Source organism: Copadichromis virginalis, linkage group LG1, assembly GCF_057382275.1.
Source record: "Copadichromis virginalis isolate Kocher_CV1m ecotype Utaka linkage group LG1, C_Virginalis_male_GT1.1, whole genome shotgun sequence".
In the NCBI taxonomy this organism is placed as follows: domain Eukaryota; kingdom Metazoa; phylum Chordata; class Actinopteri; order Cichliformes; family Cichlidae; genus Copadichromis; species Copadichromis virginalis.
Window position 1 is genome coordinate 4,030,555 of NC_140618.1, and position 16,575 is coordinate 4,047,129.

The window sequence follows — 16,575 nt, forward strand, 5'->3', positions numbered from 1 at the left end:
AAGATGAGGACTGAGGTCTGACTGATTGAGGCGACTGTCTGGTGGAGATGGGAAGGAGGGTGGGTTCCACGAGTGTAAAAAGGAGAATGTGATAATAAAGGACGTATTCACACAGCGTTACACACTCAGTGTTTGTTTTTAAATTTCGATCGCTTTCTGCAGGAGCTTTCAAGCTGCCCTCCTTCAGCTTCACACCACGCGCAGTTCTCTCTTCAGTTCCTAGCGACATACGCAAGTGGGGAGACATGATCAGATGATTGGGGTCAGGTTTGTGAGTCAGCCTCACCTGACACCACACCCTAAACGCACATCTCCACCCCTCCCCTGCAGATGGAGAGCACAGATTTAAACTACGTGAATTGGAGGCAGAGTGGCTCAAAGAAGGTGGGCAAGAAGACGATGATTTGACTAGATTAATGATGACGGTACTGAGGCTGACAGCATGAGAAAGAGGTAGTGATGTAAAGAACAGAACTAACACCCAGGAAAGTAGTCAGATGATTGATTACAGATCTTCCTTACTGAACTTACAGAAATGCTTTATATTAGGTTAACTGGTGATTCCACATTGGCTGGCAGGTATAGAAAGCGTATTGAATAAAGCACTATATGAATATGTCGTTATGTTTGGTCATACGTGTAGTCTAATGCAGCGGTCTCCAACCTTTTTGGCGCCACGGACCGGTTTATGCCCGACAATATTTTCACGGACCGGCCTTTAAGGTGTCGCGGATAAATACAACAAAATAAAACCAGTACCGGTACCGAAAAAAAGAAGATTTATTCATAACACACATGAAAAGACCCAGGAAAACCGAGTTAACGATAAAAACGGTAACAAACTAACGCTGAAAACCGATAAAACCCTGAAAACCAGACATTTCACACCTGAGCCTCAACTCTCGCGGCCCGGTACCAAACGACTCACGGACCGGTACCGGTCCGAGGCCCGGGGGTTGGGGACCGCTGTTGTATAGTATACACAGTATAGTATAATAGAATACAGCGATATACTTGACATCACCATGTTTAACCAAACAGTACGAGAGTACAGAATATTACAATTGCTTCCCTTTGTTATGCTTTTACGTTTTAATAAAGATGGTAGTTTTATTCACTTTTATTTGCCGGGTTTTCATTTGATGCCATATATATGTTTCTTCTTTTCTTCTTCGCTCTGCACATATACTGGCACTAATGCCCTTCACATAGACATGAGAGTCCAACGCTTGTTGAAGTCAGTTCATACTTTATTTACACACAAAGAAACTGTGGTCAAACACCTGTGATTACACACACTATAAATATTACACAGATCATCAAATACAGACCTTGCTCACTGCCTAGTTAAGTCAAATCATTGGTAGTACGTTGCTAATGTGGAGTAATTGTCCATAAACATGTGTTATTGTCTTTCATGCACACACATTCATCACATCCAAATGGTCATTTCTGTTCTCTGTCCCCTAAAAGAAAGGAAACACAAAGTTTGACTGTGGACCAAAGCTGAACGAGCTTCATTAATTATTAATACATTTTTAATGAATCAGACCTAATTTCATAACGTGAGACACAAACAAACTCCAGATGTTATAAATGTCATTTGAATCGGGATAAATATTCAGATTTCATGTTTTCAAAGGTTCGAAAAGGTTGCCAATGAATAAAAAACACTGAATTATAAAAAACTGAAATTATAATCTGAACCAGCACAATTATTATAAATAGATAAATAATTTTACACCATTAAAACTGAAATACAGATTTAAAGGTTTTTTTTAAGTAATTAATTAATTTTTGTAAAAACAAATTGCAGAATTATTTATTATATTTTAAATATAATTACATTTTTTAACTGATCTGGTTACTTTAAACTCGCATGTCTTTCTTTTAGACTCTCGGTCAGTCCAAACAAAATGAATAAAAATATGAAAAATGTAAACGTTTATGTATATTTCGTTTGTATACCGTATGATATGATGACAGTTTACATTTTCAAACTGAAAGATTTCAGGTTGCGTTAATGGTCTGAAAAAATTCTTCTTATTTAAAAAAAAAGCAACAACAAAAAAAAACATAAAAGTATGAAAGTTTCAAAATTTTCGATAAAAAAACCAACACATCACAAAATGTTTTTTTTAATATTAAGTTTAAAGCTTAAAAACAATATCTGAAATATCTTTACACAAAACTTAAAGCAGTCCAGCAGGCTCTGCAAGTTTCTGATGAGTCTCTTGTTTTCTTGTGAATAAATCCTCCAATCACGTGCCGTCTTATTTTCATGTGACCTGCCTGCAGCAGATCCACTCAGAAAAAGCTTTCCCTCATTTACTGCTAGATAAGCACCCTGAGCGTCATTTATCTTGGCCCTTCATATGTTGGTGGTGGAGTGTGTGGTGGAGAAGTTTTCCATGCGAAAACGAACCACGTTTTCTGTGGGAGGCGGCGGGTACAGGAAGTAGCAGGTAAAGACCTTGCGACAAGCTTTGCGGAAGTTCTCAGACAGGAAGGCGTACAGGATGGGGTTAACACAGGAGTTTCCATAGGACAGGCAGTGGGACACGAGGCGGAAGACATAGGTCGCCTGGGTCAGGGGGAAAGTGCCGAACTCCGCCCACATGACGATGATGTGGTGGGGCATCCAGCAGATAGTGAAGACAGTGACGACCAGGAGGACCGTCTGAGCCGTCTGCAGGGAGAGATAACATATGTGTGAATCTACAGGATGTAGTCGTACAGTATATCAGCACGCCCCTGTATACTCCGGCAGTAATCTCCTAAACGTCTAAATACTTCACCAGTGCTCCACCATCACCATCACTCAGCCAGTGACTTCTCCAACACTCCACATAGTCCACAAACACTCCCTAATCACTTTACAAATACTCTCCGAGCTCCCCACACATACTAAACCAAAACTCCATAAACAATGTGAATTCACTTTCCAAACACTTAGAAATATGCCCGACAAATATTGACCAAACACTCCTCAAAGATTCCTCAAATCTCCATTAATATTCCTCAATATTATCCTCTAAAGTCCACCACCGCCACCACTCAAAGTAATCCTGTTATTCTTTCCTTATTTTCTGTATATACTTTTTCAGTGGCGGATGTTCATATTAAACATGGAAAAATATTTGAATGATGAGGCCAAAATATGTACAACTAATCTCCGCGAGCCAGGAGGTAAATGGACTTATATAGCATTGTTCTACTCTGAGCCAATAACAAGCCACTTCACCCATTTACACAAATATTCAGACAGCACTTTCTTATTATCACACACTCCAATGGATCCATCAGCGGTAATTTGGAGTTTGGCATTTTTCCCAATGATGCTTCAACTTGAGGACTGGAGGAGTCAGCCATCGTCAACCCGCCACTTGCAGCTCAGGCTTCAGACTGCTCTGCACACTCACTTTCAGACAGGTTTTTCTTCTATTGGATCTGCATGATGTCCTAGAGGGAGAATATTGTTAAAATGCCATCTCGGGCACATGCCTCTGACTGTGACCACGGCAGGCTGACTCACCTGTGGTTCAAAACCCTTTGTGAGGTGCAGCCAATCAGAGGAATTTTGACTTAAAGTGAATGATAAACTGCAAGAGCAGGGCAGCAAATAAAATAACAAAAGCAAATCTATCAGAGTCCATGAATAAATGAATGAATGTGCTAGAAATTAGAATAATTGGTCCCCTTTTAAATGCTCATTAACTACAGTATGTTACCATTATATCTGTGAATCACTAGAATCACATTATTTTCCATATTTTTGTCTTTATTTTAATACAGAGCTTTTCTCTCTTAGTTTATTCTTTTCAGTTCTCAGAAATCTTATTTTTGGTGCGATTATTGCAAAGCAAACAATAACCACTCCAACTGCACCTCCCTGAGCCTGTTTTTTCCTGTTAAAATTCAATTCAGTTCAATTTTATTTACACAGCACCAAATCACAACAACAGTCGCCTCAAGGCGCTGTATATTGTAAGGTAGACCCTACAATAATACATACAGAGAAAAAAACCCAACAATCATATGACCCCCTATGAGCAAGCACTTTGGCGACAGTGGGAGGAAAAAACTCCCTTTTAACAGGAAGAAACCTCCGGCAGAACCAGGCTCAGGGAGGGGCGGGGCCATCTGCTGCGACCGGTTGGGGTGAGAGAAGGAAGACAGGATGAAAGACGTGCTGTGAAAGGGAGTTTTTCCTTCCAACTGTCACCAAGAACTTGTCTGATTGTTGGCGGTTTCTCTGTATTATCGTAGGATCTCTACGTTACAATATAAAACAGAAATTTAGGCTCCATATGACCATAACCAGCGAAAAAGTAACCCAAGATAGATCAAATATCCCTCTGCATCATCATGAGCGCATTACACTCAAACTCACCTGTCACCACTCATCCTGCTGGCTCCCCAGCTTATATTCCAGTGGTCCACGATCACTCTTTGTCAGACTGTTTTTGTGTGTTTGTCACAGTTATCTGCCTAGAGTTTTTTTCGGTACTTTTTTAGACCGCTAAGTCATCGTCAGCCCTTCTCTTATCATCCCAGTCTGTTTTGGGACTTTGAGTTTCCTCCGCTGTGATAGTTTATTTAAAATATCTTTTTGAAACATACCAAAGACCTAAATATTGTTTCATGAACTATTTCTTAATCTGTACTTTACCCGTAAGATGGTAATGGCTATTTATTTTACCTTTCATGTTTTATGTTATCTCTTGTTACTGTAGTCACTTGGAAACTAATGGAGATCAGAGTTTGTCCTTTTTTGAGAAGCAAGATTCAAACCGCGTGATGTTTCCAAGGGTCACAGGGTTAAGTGTGAATTAACTGTGTAAGGTCCACATTACAAAACCGTAAGCTATCGCAAGTCTTGGCAATCACTGGACAGTAAATGCATCTTCTAGCGACCAAAAAATCCTAAACAAAAGTTTGTTTCTTTGTTTTTTTTAAATAAAAATCTCCAAACTTGGGGCAAGGAGATGATAACTATTAATTATTAACTGTCAGAAGGCAGGTCTGGACTTCAAAGACTCGGCCAATAATGCAGACACCGATCCTGCTCCACTTCACCTCACCTGCACTCGGTAAACACATCACTTAACAGTGTGTCGCTGTTTTACTGCTGAAATACTTCACAGCAGAAACTGAACATAGGCCTGATTATAGATGGAGCTTTAACAAGCTGTTCTCAAAGAATATCTGCATTTCTTGTAAATCTTTGGCAATGAAGAACTGACTTTAAAAAAATGAAAGTAATAACAGAGAAAGTAATAACCCATCCCCAGACACTACATCCTGAAATATATATGAGTTCAGTGTTTGTCTTAACAGCTTCAAACCTATTTTTTTGTTGTCATATTTTTACCGTGACTCATCTCCAAAGTCAGCACATCACATTTCCGCCCACAACCCTGGAACCGCACATTTATCCATACTCAGTTCATGTCAATATTTAATCTAATTAAAAAGCCTCTTCTCCCACACAGGCAGCTGCCATTTCACACTTCAACTCGGCAACAAAAGCTTCTCAGCTCTCATTTATTAAGCTTTCGCTCTCCCAAAAGTCCTCACTGCTTTGTCCCAGTTATGTCTGATTTTTTTAAAATGTGTTCACACTCACTTAGTATCCCGTCTGCAAAGATTCTTTCATTATGCTCTCATGAAAATGTTCACTTCACTTGATTTCTACAAGTGTCCTGACTGTTCACAGTTTCCATGCTCTTTTCCATAAAAGGGTTGTTTTGTTCTTGTTTGCTCTCACAAAGTCTAATCCTGTTACAGACAGCACTTCATTCATCCTCCAAACTAAAGCACACCACTAATGTTTACATGGCTACACTTTCAGAAAATTTTGCAAATTTCAAGTTGCAAAAAAACAAACATTCGTTAAAGTGTCATCTTCTCTCCAGAAAAACTCCCACATGTCCTAAAATATTCTCACGTTGTAATCTCTGTCTGAGAGACCCAAAAATATTTGTTATGCTTGTTTTTAACGTCTGTCATACTGTATATATACTATTACATTTGAAGATGATCATAACAAACATGGCCAAAGTACTCCCTGAGAGCCAGAAGCTCAGACTTCAGACTGCTTTGTTTCCACTCCCACCTGCTGTCAATGAGGGCGGATATCTCTAATATGATCATCTCAGGCACACAGCTGTTCCTTTTTTTTTGTTTGAAAGAAGCACCAGTTAAAGGGAGCTAAAGCATCTTTTTTCAGACAGAAGATGACCTGAAAGCCTGAATTAAGGCCCAGTGTAACATTCAAGGATTACTTTGAACTGTAAATCAAGCAAAGCTGATGTAGCCAAGACTAAAACTGTGGAGCCTTTGCGACTTTTGTGGGTTTAAGACTAGTCTGATGCAAAAGCAGGTGAGTGTGTTAGCTGATGGACAATGATAAAATACGCAGGGCTTTATAATATATCCAAACAGAGCGGCCGACAGGTGATAGATGACAGTCTGTCCACTTCAGACGTACAAACAGACTCTGAGCGCTGAAAGCAATCCAGCTACGCTCACTTTTACATTTTCCACAACTGAGTCTCACAAAAATAAAATTTCTCTCAGGTGAAGGATGGTGCTCGGCTGAATCCTGGGTTTCAAACATCTTCAAACATCAACTAATTTTATATTTGAGCATTACAAGATGTATTCACTCGTATATTTAACTTCTCCTCCATCACCATCAGGAGGCATCTGAGCCCAACAAACCAAGCAGAGTCCTGATTTGAATATCACTGAATCAAAGCCAGCGCTAAACCTGAAAATCTCTTGAAGACATGGAGACAGAGTAACTCCATAGAGGCTGCGAGACCCTTACAAGAAGTAGGAGACAGCTGATGAAGGTGTACTGTGGGGATCTGTTGTTGATTTAAAAGTTCACACAGCGAACACTGATTCGATTTAGTTTTTTCTCTCTTTACTGCACAAAGATCAATAAAACTATTCATCCTCAGGACTGTGGGCAGATGAAACTGACCAGCGACCGAGACGTCTGCGTTTCATTGTATGAGACTGAAGATAACAGCTGACTGCGTGTCTGACAGCGAGGCTGGAAATGGAAAAAAGCATGTCCTCCGAGATGATCTCAGTTCCAAAGTAATCATGCCGGGTCTTCTTGTTTTTTGAACTCTTGTGTTGAAATCATTGTTTTTTGCAGCTAAATCTGCGTCGTAAAATTTTATTGCAGTCTTACGTGAAGAGATGAGACTCAGCACTCAACCCGAACATCTGCTGAAACATTATACTGTTTATATGGAAACAATCTCTCTGTTTTCAGCTGCATTAAAGATTCCACGACCTTTCTAAAAGGTTGTACAGAGCCACATGTCCACTGCATGCTCAGCGTCTGAATATGGACACACTGGATTCTATTTTAAAGAGCTGTTGGACTAATGTGTTTTTCTTTATAACAGTAACCCTGGCAAGTTAAGAGCAACAGACTCACTAATGCCACCGACAGACAAAACTGCACTAAACAGTGCCCAGATGGAAAATCTCAGCTGATTGCTTAATATGGAGTTGAGGACTTTTCCAAGAAATATTTTGAAAAGGTTGTTTGGTGTGCTAACCACTGCAGCATGCTTGCCTCACAGCAAGAAGGCCCTGAGTTCACCATCAGGTCAGGATCTTTCTGTGTGGAGGTTGCATGTTTTCCCCGTGTTTGCAGGAGGTCTCTCTGGTACTCTGGCTTCCTCCCACAGTCCAAAGAAATGCAGTTAGTGGGGTTCACATCTAAATTGCCCATAGGTGTGAATGTGAATGCACAGACTGGTGACCTGTCCAGTGTGTACCCAAAGACAGCTGGGATAGGCTCCAGCGCCCCCGCGACCCTGAATCGGACAAGCGGAAGAGGATGGACGGATGGATTCTGTTCCACAGGTCCTCTTATTTCATAAGTTGATGCAAATATTTGTAAATTCAAACAAACTAATGTAGTCCGGATGGAAAGCACTGAAAGGTGCCAAGTTTCCAGCCCCTTATTTAATTTCAAACATAATAAATTCACAGGTGTTGTTTAGTCATACGATGCGTTGTTATATTTTATTACATGGTTTTATTGTCTTTCTTGTTTGTGTGAATTCATATGATGTTTCTGCTCTCACACTTTAATCAAGTGTGTTATCTAACCATGTCACACCAGCATAAAACCTTGCACAAATATTGTAACAGGAAAGAACTGATGAAACATTTCTTGGTTTATTTATGCCTATTTTGGGTGTTTTGCATATTTCTGACCACATATTGTATATATATGTGTGTGTGTGTGTGTGTGTGTGTGTGTGTGTGTGTGTGTGTGTGTGTGTGCGTGCGTGCAGTGTTAGGGAGTAACGAAATACATGTACCGGCGTTACGTATTTAAAATACAAAATATGAGTAACTGTATTCTGTTACACTTACCATTTAAAAAGGTGGTAATCAGAATACAGTTACTTTGTTGAAATAAATTTAATACACGGCGGCCATCTCCGGTTTAATGTGTTAGCTTAAGCCCTCTCTATGCCTTCTCCAATTGTGGTTTAGCTCAGTTAGATGAGCATACGGTCATATATCACATGCCTGAGAGTAGCAAGCCCGGGTTCGAGTATGACCCATGGCCCTTTTTTTTAAATGGGTCAGTTACACAATGGACCCAGAGCCAGCAGTGCACGGGCAGACCCGCAGCCCGCACAGCCGGTCCAGCTGCTGGGCCAGATGCTTGCGGAGATCATGGCGATGCATAAAGATGCAGAGAGCAGAGATTGACAAACTTCAGTACCCAGCCAAGAGCCAGACCCAGGCATTGGAGAGGATGGATGGGGCAACTGTGCACCCCCTCTCTAAGGGGTGCCTAAAAAGTAGTACTGAAAGCTATCTATATCTGAGGCCTTAGAAGCTTCTATCCCTCTGGTATACCATAGAGATAGAATCTAGGACAATAAACCAGATGTTCTCCACTGAACCATCCAAGGTAGGGGAACAGTATGAGAACAGCCCCACTACAGCTGGAGACAGAGCAATACTTTAAGAGCATCTGGGATGAGGACGCAACCCAACATGAACGAGAAATCAATTCACTGATACACACCACAAGGAGGTACAGCAATCACATCAGAATGTCATTCGGACTACAGATGTGTAGTCAGATGGTAACAGAGAGAAGGAAGGTAGCCAGAACTGAGGGGATTGCACTACCAGAAATTTACACTCGAGGGCAGCTGCAAGTGCCTGGGAATAGGAAAATGAAGACCATGAAGAGGCCACAAGGAAAGTCACACCCACCAAAATCCTGCAGAGAATAATGCAACTTCTGAGGAGTGAGCTGTAGAGGAAGAACACGACCCAGGCAATCAACACCTACGCCAGGGGTGGGCAACTCCAGGCCTCGAGGGCCGGCGTCCTGCAGGTTTTAGATGTGTCCTTGAACCAACACACCTGATTTAAATGGCTAAATTAGCTCCTCAACATGTCCTGAAGTTCTCCAGAGGCCTGGTATCGAACTAATCATGTGATTCAGGTGTGCTGACCCAAGGTGAGATCTAAAACCTGCAGGACACCGGCCCTCGAGGCCTGGAATTGCCCACCCCTGACCTACGCCCTGCAGGTGATCCTTGGGTTGTTGAGAATGACCAAGGCAAGATCCTGTGGGACTTCCAGATACAGAGGGACAAACTGGTGAGGGCTAACCAGTTGGACATAGTGGTGGACAAGCAGAGGAAGACAGGATAACAACATCAGGAAGAAGGAACGTGAAAAGTTCAAGAAGTACCAAGGTCTGAGAAAGGAGCTTGAGAGATGTGGAGGGTGATGGCAAAAAATGGTCTGATCTGAGCACTCGGGGCAGTGACCCTCAAACTAGGCTGTTGACTCCAGCAGATCCCAGAAACGTCATCCAAGGAATCTGTCCAGAAGAGCGCAGTCCTGGGAACGATACAGCCCAGGACCCTCAAGGCCCGAGTCCTCTGGTTGACTTGGGTCTGGTGGATCCGAGCTTGAAGGATAAAGACCGTCCACAGGGCGAGCTGGGATATATTTATATATACAGCAGTATGTCCTCACAAAGAACTCAGCTGGCTGGTGTTTCCGTGACACTGAAACATCAATCTGACGTGAGCGCTTACATAATTGTTATCAGTGTTATGGTGTCTCTTGTTTCCACAGAGGATGGAACTGGTGTGAATGAAGGCCCAACATTTCTCTCCTCTTCAGACTTTGTGGGAATCTCCTCTATTCTTAGTCCTGTTGTCTAAATATTTACCCAGTAGCGTTTATTCCTGCTCCACTGACCCGAGAAGCAGCAGATACTTTGTTGTAAATTGCCTGTAGCTAATGTCTCTCTGATCTGTTGGTACGGGAGATCTGCACACTGTCGCCTGCCAGCTAGGACCAAGTAACTCAATCTTTGAGGCTTGTCGCCCACACCTGTCATGTTGAACTTCTACTGCTCCACAGCTGTCACACTCTGGGCAAACTATGACCTACATGATGGGGCAGGTGAGCTAACACAACTGAGCTGCTGGCTGAACAGGTTTGACTGTGATGGTGATGTTTAATCATATTATATTGATTTTTTCTTGTTCCCTCAGTGGCTTTAAACCTGAGGTTCCATATTATGCAGACCAAAGCATACATTTTAAATAGAATAACAAAAATCAACTTCATTAGTTTCAAATACCTCTCCACCCTTATCATGGTGTGATGGGGGTGTCCTTGCTCAATTAATCCCAAGATCAGTATTGCTGGTGACAAATGCCCCTGGCAGGGTCTCTGAAAGCAAAGTGTCAGCAATCTGAAAAAGGAGACATAGCCCCCTCATAGAGCCATGCCTGGTAAAGACGCTAACTGGCCCGCCCCCAGCAAAGAGAAAAGACATTCAGAGTTCCTCAGCGTGACAGAAAACTGATGTTCAACTACAGATGTAATCAGTTTGATATTCTAATACAAGGGAAAGAAGTCCAATTTCAAAAATACATCTCTTTTTTTCTATAAAGAAATGCTGATTTGATTTGGGCTTAAATTCTAAGAAATAAATGTGTAAAATTACAGAAACAGTTCTATTAGCACATTACGCAGACCGTCCCGTAATCCAAAATCAGACATTTTTTAACTGGCAGAATATGTATTTTGTTTTGCTTTTTGTTACCGTGAAAATGATCCGTTTTTATGGTACATAGTGAAAAAACACAAATTTTCTGATATTTTATTGTTTATCTATTACTTATTTATTTTGCCGTAGTATGAAATGCCATGGGGGAGGTCCACCAGACCTAAAAGAAACAGGTGCTGTCTTACACCAGACTCTTTGCTCTAACAACTCAGATGCTGTTTCAATTAAGGATTACAACTTATTGTAGAGAAGATAAAAAGCTAGAGAACCCATGCAAACACGGGGCAACATGCTCCAGAAGAGATGCTCGAGATGGGCAACGTTTCCCCACATTTCAAATGAATGCGGTTCCTTTTTACCACTAAACATTCTAGTTTGTGAAGAACTTCTATGTGCTAAGCACCAGAGTTATAAGCGTATGCATTTCTAAAAAACAAAATATATGCAAAAACAAAAAAATATTTGCTGATAAAACAAGATGGCTGCATGTGCATTCAGGTAGGCACCACTTTTTTCTTATTTGTTTTTTTAAAACTACCCTCTCCACGTCATCCCTGTTACAGCTTCTTTATCTCCCGAACTGAGCTGTGTTTCCTGTAAGAAAAACAGATCAACGTTCAAGCTCTGCTAACGCTCCTTTTCTTATCTCTCCTTTAAACGTAACTGTTCTCTCCATGTGGCTCACAGAGAAAGAAGACAGAGAGGACAGCGCCAAGAAGAAAAGACCACCTTCAGTGCCAGCTGCTATTGTTTTAGAGGAGCTCATAAGTTTCTTTTTCAGGCAAAACCTTTTAAGATGAGCCAGTTCTTCATAATGAACCTGTTTCCTTTTTTTTTTAATTAAAGAACCTGTTTATATTCTGGGAGAAAAAAAACATAGCCTGGCAGCCAAAAGTTTCATATAAAATAACTAATTTCTTACAGTTAATACAGCTGCCAATCATCCTGTTACAGGGAATCCTCCTCAGCATCTCTTCATCGTAACAGTAACAGTGTTCAAACAGCCCGCTGGTGCTCGTTTTCAGTTTTGACTCTCTCTTTTTCCTGTATGGTTTGATAATACTGTGCACTGGCTTGCTGCTGTACCAGTACCAGACCCATAGTCCCTACCAGTTTGGATGAAAGTTTACTTACAGGAAACAGCAAGCTGTCTTTCCAACAACTCATTAAAAATAAAAGCTGGAACACCTGCAGCCTTTTTAATTCACGAGCCATGTGTAATGCATTTACAACTGAGTGATTCTTCCACAGAAGGTAATCGTATGCTTGGTCTCCCTGCATGCAGCGCAGCACAGAAGGAAGAGGAGACCCTTACTTTTTTTTTGGAGCGCTCAGACTTCTTGGACATGTTCTTCATTTTTTTATGGAGATGAAATAAAATCTGGAGAGAAAAAGTAGAGCAGACAGATTAATTTTGAAGGAAATACTTCTTAATGATTTATCAAAAACGGATCAACTGGTCTGTAAACAGCAAATGCATCAACTTGGTCAACTTGTACTCATATCAGCAGCTGAAGGTTAAAGTTACACAGTTAGATGCCAGCTGGAGGAAGTCACAGGCCACACCAGAGGACTTTTATTGTGACAGTCGGCTGTTACATAAACACAAACTGACTCTGTGCTACTTCAGCTTGACACTTTTATCTGATAAGTGACTTTAACCGTGAAAAAAATCCAAATAAATGAACCTGGAATTTATTGTGGATTTATTTATTAATTAGTTCCCTGGTAACCGAATTACAGCCACTTTCAGGAAGCAACAGAAATGTTCATTTTAAATCTGTTTAATCTAATCAATGTGTAGTTCAAGTCAACAATCTGTAGGTATTAAAAGCACTTCGCCAATAAAATAAATACATTTTTCACATTCCAGTGGCAAGCTGGGATTGGTTCCAGCCCCCCTGTGAACCTGAAGGGGATAAGCTGATGGAAGGACGGACTTGTACTCATTTAATACTTATTATTTTGTAAGTTTTGTTTGTTTATTAAATAAGTGAGAGCAAATGGTTAACCCATCAGAACTGAATTTATATGTAAAATTAATATTTTTGTATTATTTGTTTATTAAACAGTGCAAACGTGTTCAGAGATTTTTCTTTGGCTGGATTCCAGACTTTTATTAGCAGAAAATGTGATTAATTGCGTTTTAAAGCAATTAATGAATGAATCAGAAAATATTTTACACATAAACTGATAATAACTGCTACAGGTATCGCTGAACGGTTATTTATGACTGACTTATAACAGATCAGCTTTGACGCTCACAGATCTCTGACAGTCTGATCATAAATTTAAATGCAGAGGATGGATATTAAACCGGTTATCAGGGGTCTAGGATGCTGATGTTTTTACTGCCTGGTTTAAAGAAAATGAACCATATTTGATGTTAAGTTTCATTTAAATAAAACAGTTGGGGAAACGAATATTTAACCTCTGGGAAATGTCTCGATAATCATTACGATGAAGCAAAAGCTTCTTACCTGCGTCTGGTGCGTTTATTCTGAAACTTCAGCTGGGTATTTTGTATGATGTTATCATAGTTTGGTCATATCGGTTTATCACATGTGACCCACATTAAGCTGACCTATTGAATTGGTTTTATTCTGAAGCGCCACACCGGTGCTGGTGAGTGCGCGCCTCACGCGCGTTTTTACGCACAGCTTTTATGATCTGCAGGACTTTGTGCACGGCCTTTGGACCTTCTGCTCTGTTCTTAATGCCTGTTTTACTGCAGCTGGGAGTCAAACATTACCCCGTTAAATGCCTCCTATTTTGAACTGACCTTAGTGTAACAGCAGCTGATGAGGAGCAGCGGTAGCAGGTACCCCAACACCAGGAGGGTCACTTTGTAGGCGTTTTTGGAGGCTCCGGCCCAGTCCTCCCAGCAGAAAGTTCCGTTGTGGTAGCTAATGAGGCCCTGGTGCTTGGCCACCGGCACCGAGCACACCAGAGACATCGTCCAGATGACGCACAGCCCTGCCAGTGCGTTCCTTGGGCTCCGGACGCTCAGAGATTTGTTGGAGCGCACCACGGCAATGTAGCGGTCCACGGACATGGCCACGAGCGTGAAGATGCTCACAAGCATGTTGACGGTGAAGATGTAGTGTACAAACGTACAGAGGAAGGCCCCGAACACCCACTCCGGCAGAGTGTAAATGGTGGCTTGGAAGGGCACGCAGAAGAGCAGGAAGCCGAGGTCCGCCACGCTCAGGTTCAGGATGAAGATGTTGGTCGGGCTAAGCGAGCGCCTCCCAACTCCTCCTCCACTTCCACCGCCGCCTCCCCCACCTGCGCTGTACCCCACCTTCCCTATCACTACTAGCACTAAAATGTTCCCCACCACCCCCAACACGAAAATGATCCCGAACACCACCGGCACAATCACCGACTCCGGTGTGTGTCCGTCGTCCTCTGACCGATTGAACTCGGGGAGGTCAGGCACGGAGCAGGAGTCGTTTACCGGGAGCGCCATAGTGGGGCAGCTGGAGGGTTAGAGGTGCAGAGAGGGACAGGCTGACAGAAAGACCAGCTCCATGATCCCGATCAAACACCTCCAGCAGCGGAGTCAGCTCTGAGACTCTGAGGACTCCTGGAAACACTGCAAGTTTAGGGAAACGTTGAAGGCTGTTTCCTGTCCGGGGACTTCAAAGTAAAGCCATGTTATTCAAAAGGTAGTCCTCTATTTCTTACTTTTATTCGTGCTAATAAAGAACCTAGATGTTCAGCAGTGAACAAAGCATCTTCATTTCATCTTGAGAAAGAACAAAACAAAACGTCACTGAGAACCAGAGCACATAAAACAGTATTAGAGTGAAGGCACAAAAAGCAGGTGAAATTTTACATCTTAAAGATGTCAACAGATTCCTTTAAAAGCTCAGGAGATATTTAGTTAATTGAAATTATTTATAAAACAAAAAGTTCACTTTTTAGGGAGTAATGCAAATAAAAAAAATAAAAAAGCTCCAATGCAGTGTGTGTGCAAACATTTTATGAAACTCAAACAACACTTTTTAAAACAAAAAGTATGGACCTGTTGTTATTTACATCAGATGCATATTTTTAAAGATTTGTGTCCCAGAGATAATGTCACTTTTTAACATGTTGTGATATAGAGACTAAAGTGCATGGCATTTGTTGTTGTCACTGTATATTCTTGTATAATAGGTTTCTGGTCACTTTATATAGTTAAACGCTATGAGTGTGGAGTGTAAGAGTTCGACCTTTTGCAAAAATGAGCAGGAATGAAGCTGAACTACTAAGAGTTGGTTTGATATTTTGTGCTTTTTCCTCATTATTTTTTGTCCATTTTTGTATCAACTCATGTTTATACAATATAGATTCTGTTTATGTTCTTTGATAGGTTTAAAGTGCTTTTTTATTTATTCGTATCTGTTTTTCTCTCCTAATAACTAACAGAATATCAGTGACCTGGGTTTCGTGATGTTTCTCCTCCTCAAAACTTTCTGTGTCGCTCCCAGCTGTCTTGACCAACGAGGCTTTTATTTTGTTGAGCAATTTGTTTGCCATTTCCCGTTCAGAAGTTTCGAGGCGTGTCTCAAGTTCGATTGATTTCGATGGCACTTCGTACACGCTGAGCTTTTACTGTCTGCTATGAGTCACCACAGCGTTTCATTCACGTCAATATTTAGTTTAAAAAACGAAGATAAAGTTTCTGTGAGTCTAAAATCGGACTATATCTGATCACTTTTAAACTTTTAAACTCGGTTACACTAAAATCCTCTCGTGCTGATAAGTCTAACTGTGGATCATTGCACGCACAGATTATGTTTTATCTGGTGAGATAACATTATCACACATTACATCACACATTTTCTACGAGTGCTTCTCAACCTGCAGTCTTTACTGAACCAAGAAGCCTGAGAAAAAGTACTGTTCTGCTTCAGAGCAACACACCTGTGCTCAGGATGCTGTGGAGAACTAAGTAGGAGCCGTGGCCTGTTAATAATCCATATTTTAAACCAACCACTTTATTAAGAACACATACGCAGTCTAATGAAACCCAAAACAACAGCACAGATTCCAGTTTTGTTCTTTTATGCTCATTAAAGTTGCAGTAGGAGGTGGTTCACTGCATATTGAAAAGTGTTCCTAATATTTTTTCCTAGTATAATAAACGTGTAACCCAGGTTAAAACCTGTTGATGAATCAACATATCACTTCCTCTCGCATTGCCTCATTACTTTTGGACCTGTTTGGTTTCTGCTACCTGGTGCTCTGAATGGGTCAGTTACCATTTTATATTTACCAGCCTCGCTAGTGCTGTTTATGTTAAATGAACACAGATATTGTTGTGTAATTAAGGTTTTTTTTATGCTTTCATACTTATACTTTTATACAGCTTATAAGATTATATTTGGACAAAACTTTACTTAATTTAATGTTGTGCAACATCAGTCAGTCACTGTTACTTGAGCTGGTCAAGCATGAGGAAAGTCATGTAGTTTAAAAAATTT

General features: G+C 41.0%; 1 protein-coding gene across 1 annotated transcript; it reads right to left on the minus strand.

Annotated features, from left to right (window-relative positions):
• Positions 1-1,237: 1,237 nt before the first annotated feature.
• On the minus strand, positions 1,238-14,749 carry galr1b (galanin receptor 1b). The gene is made up of 3 exons (XM_085430456.1): positions 13,884-14,749; positions 12,417-12,482; positions 1,238-2,689 (listed from the first exon to the last, which is right to left on the minus strand). The coding sequence occupies exons 1-3, from the start codon at positions 14,571-14,573 to the stop codon at positions 2,372-2,374; spliced, it is 1,074 nt and encodes a 357-aa protein (XP_085286582.1). The 5' UTR covers positions 14,574-14,749; the 3' UTR covers positions 1,238-2,371.
• Between the last annotated feature and the right edge of the window lie 1,826 nt (positions 14,750-16,575).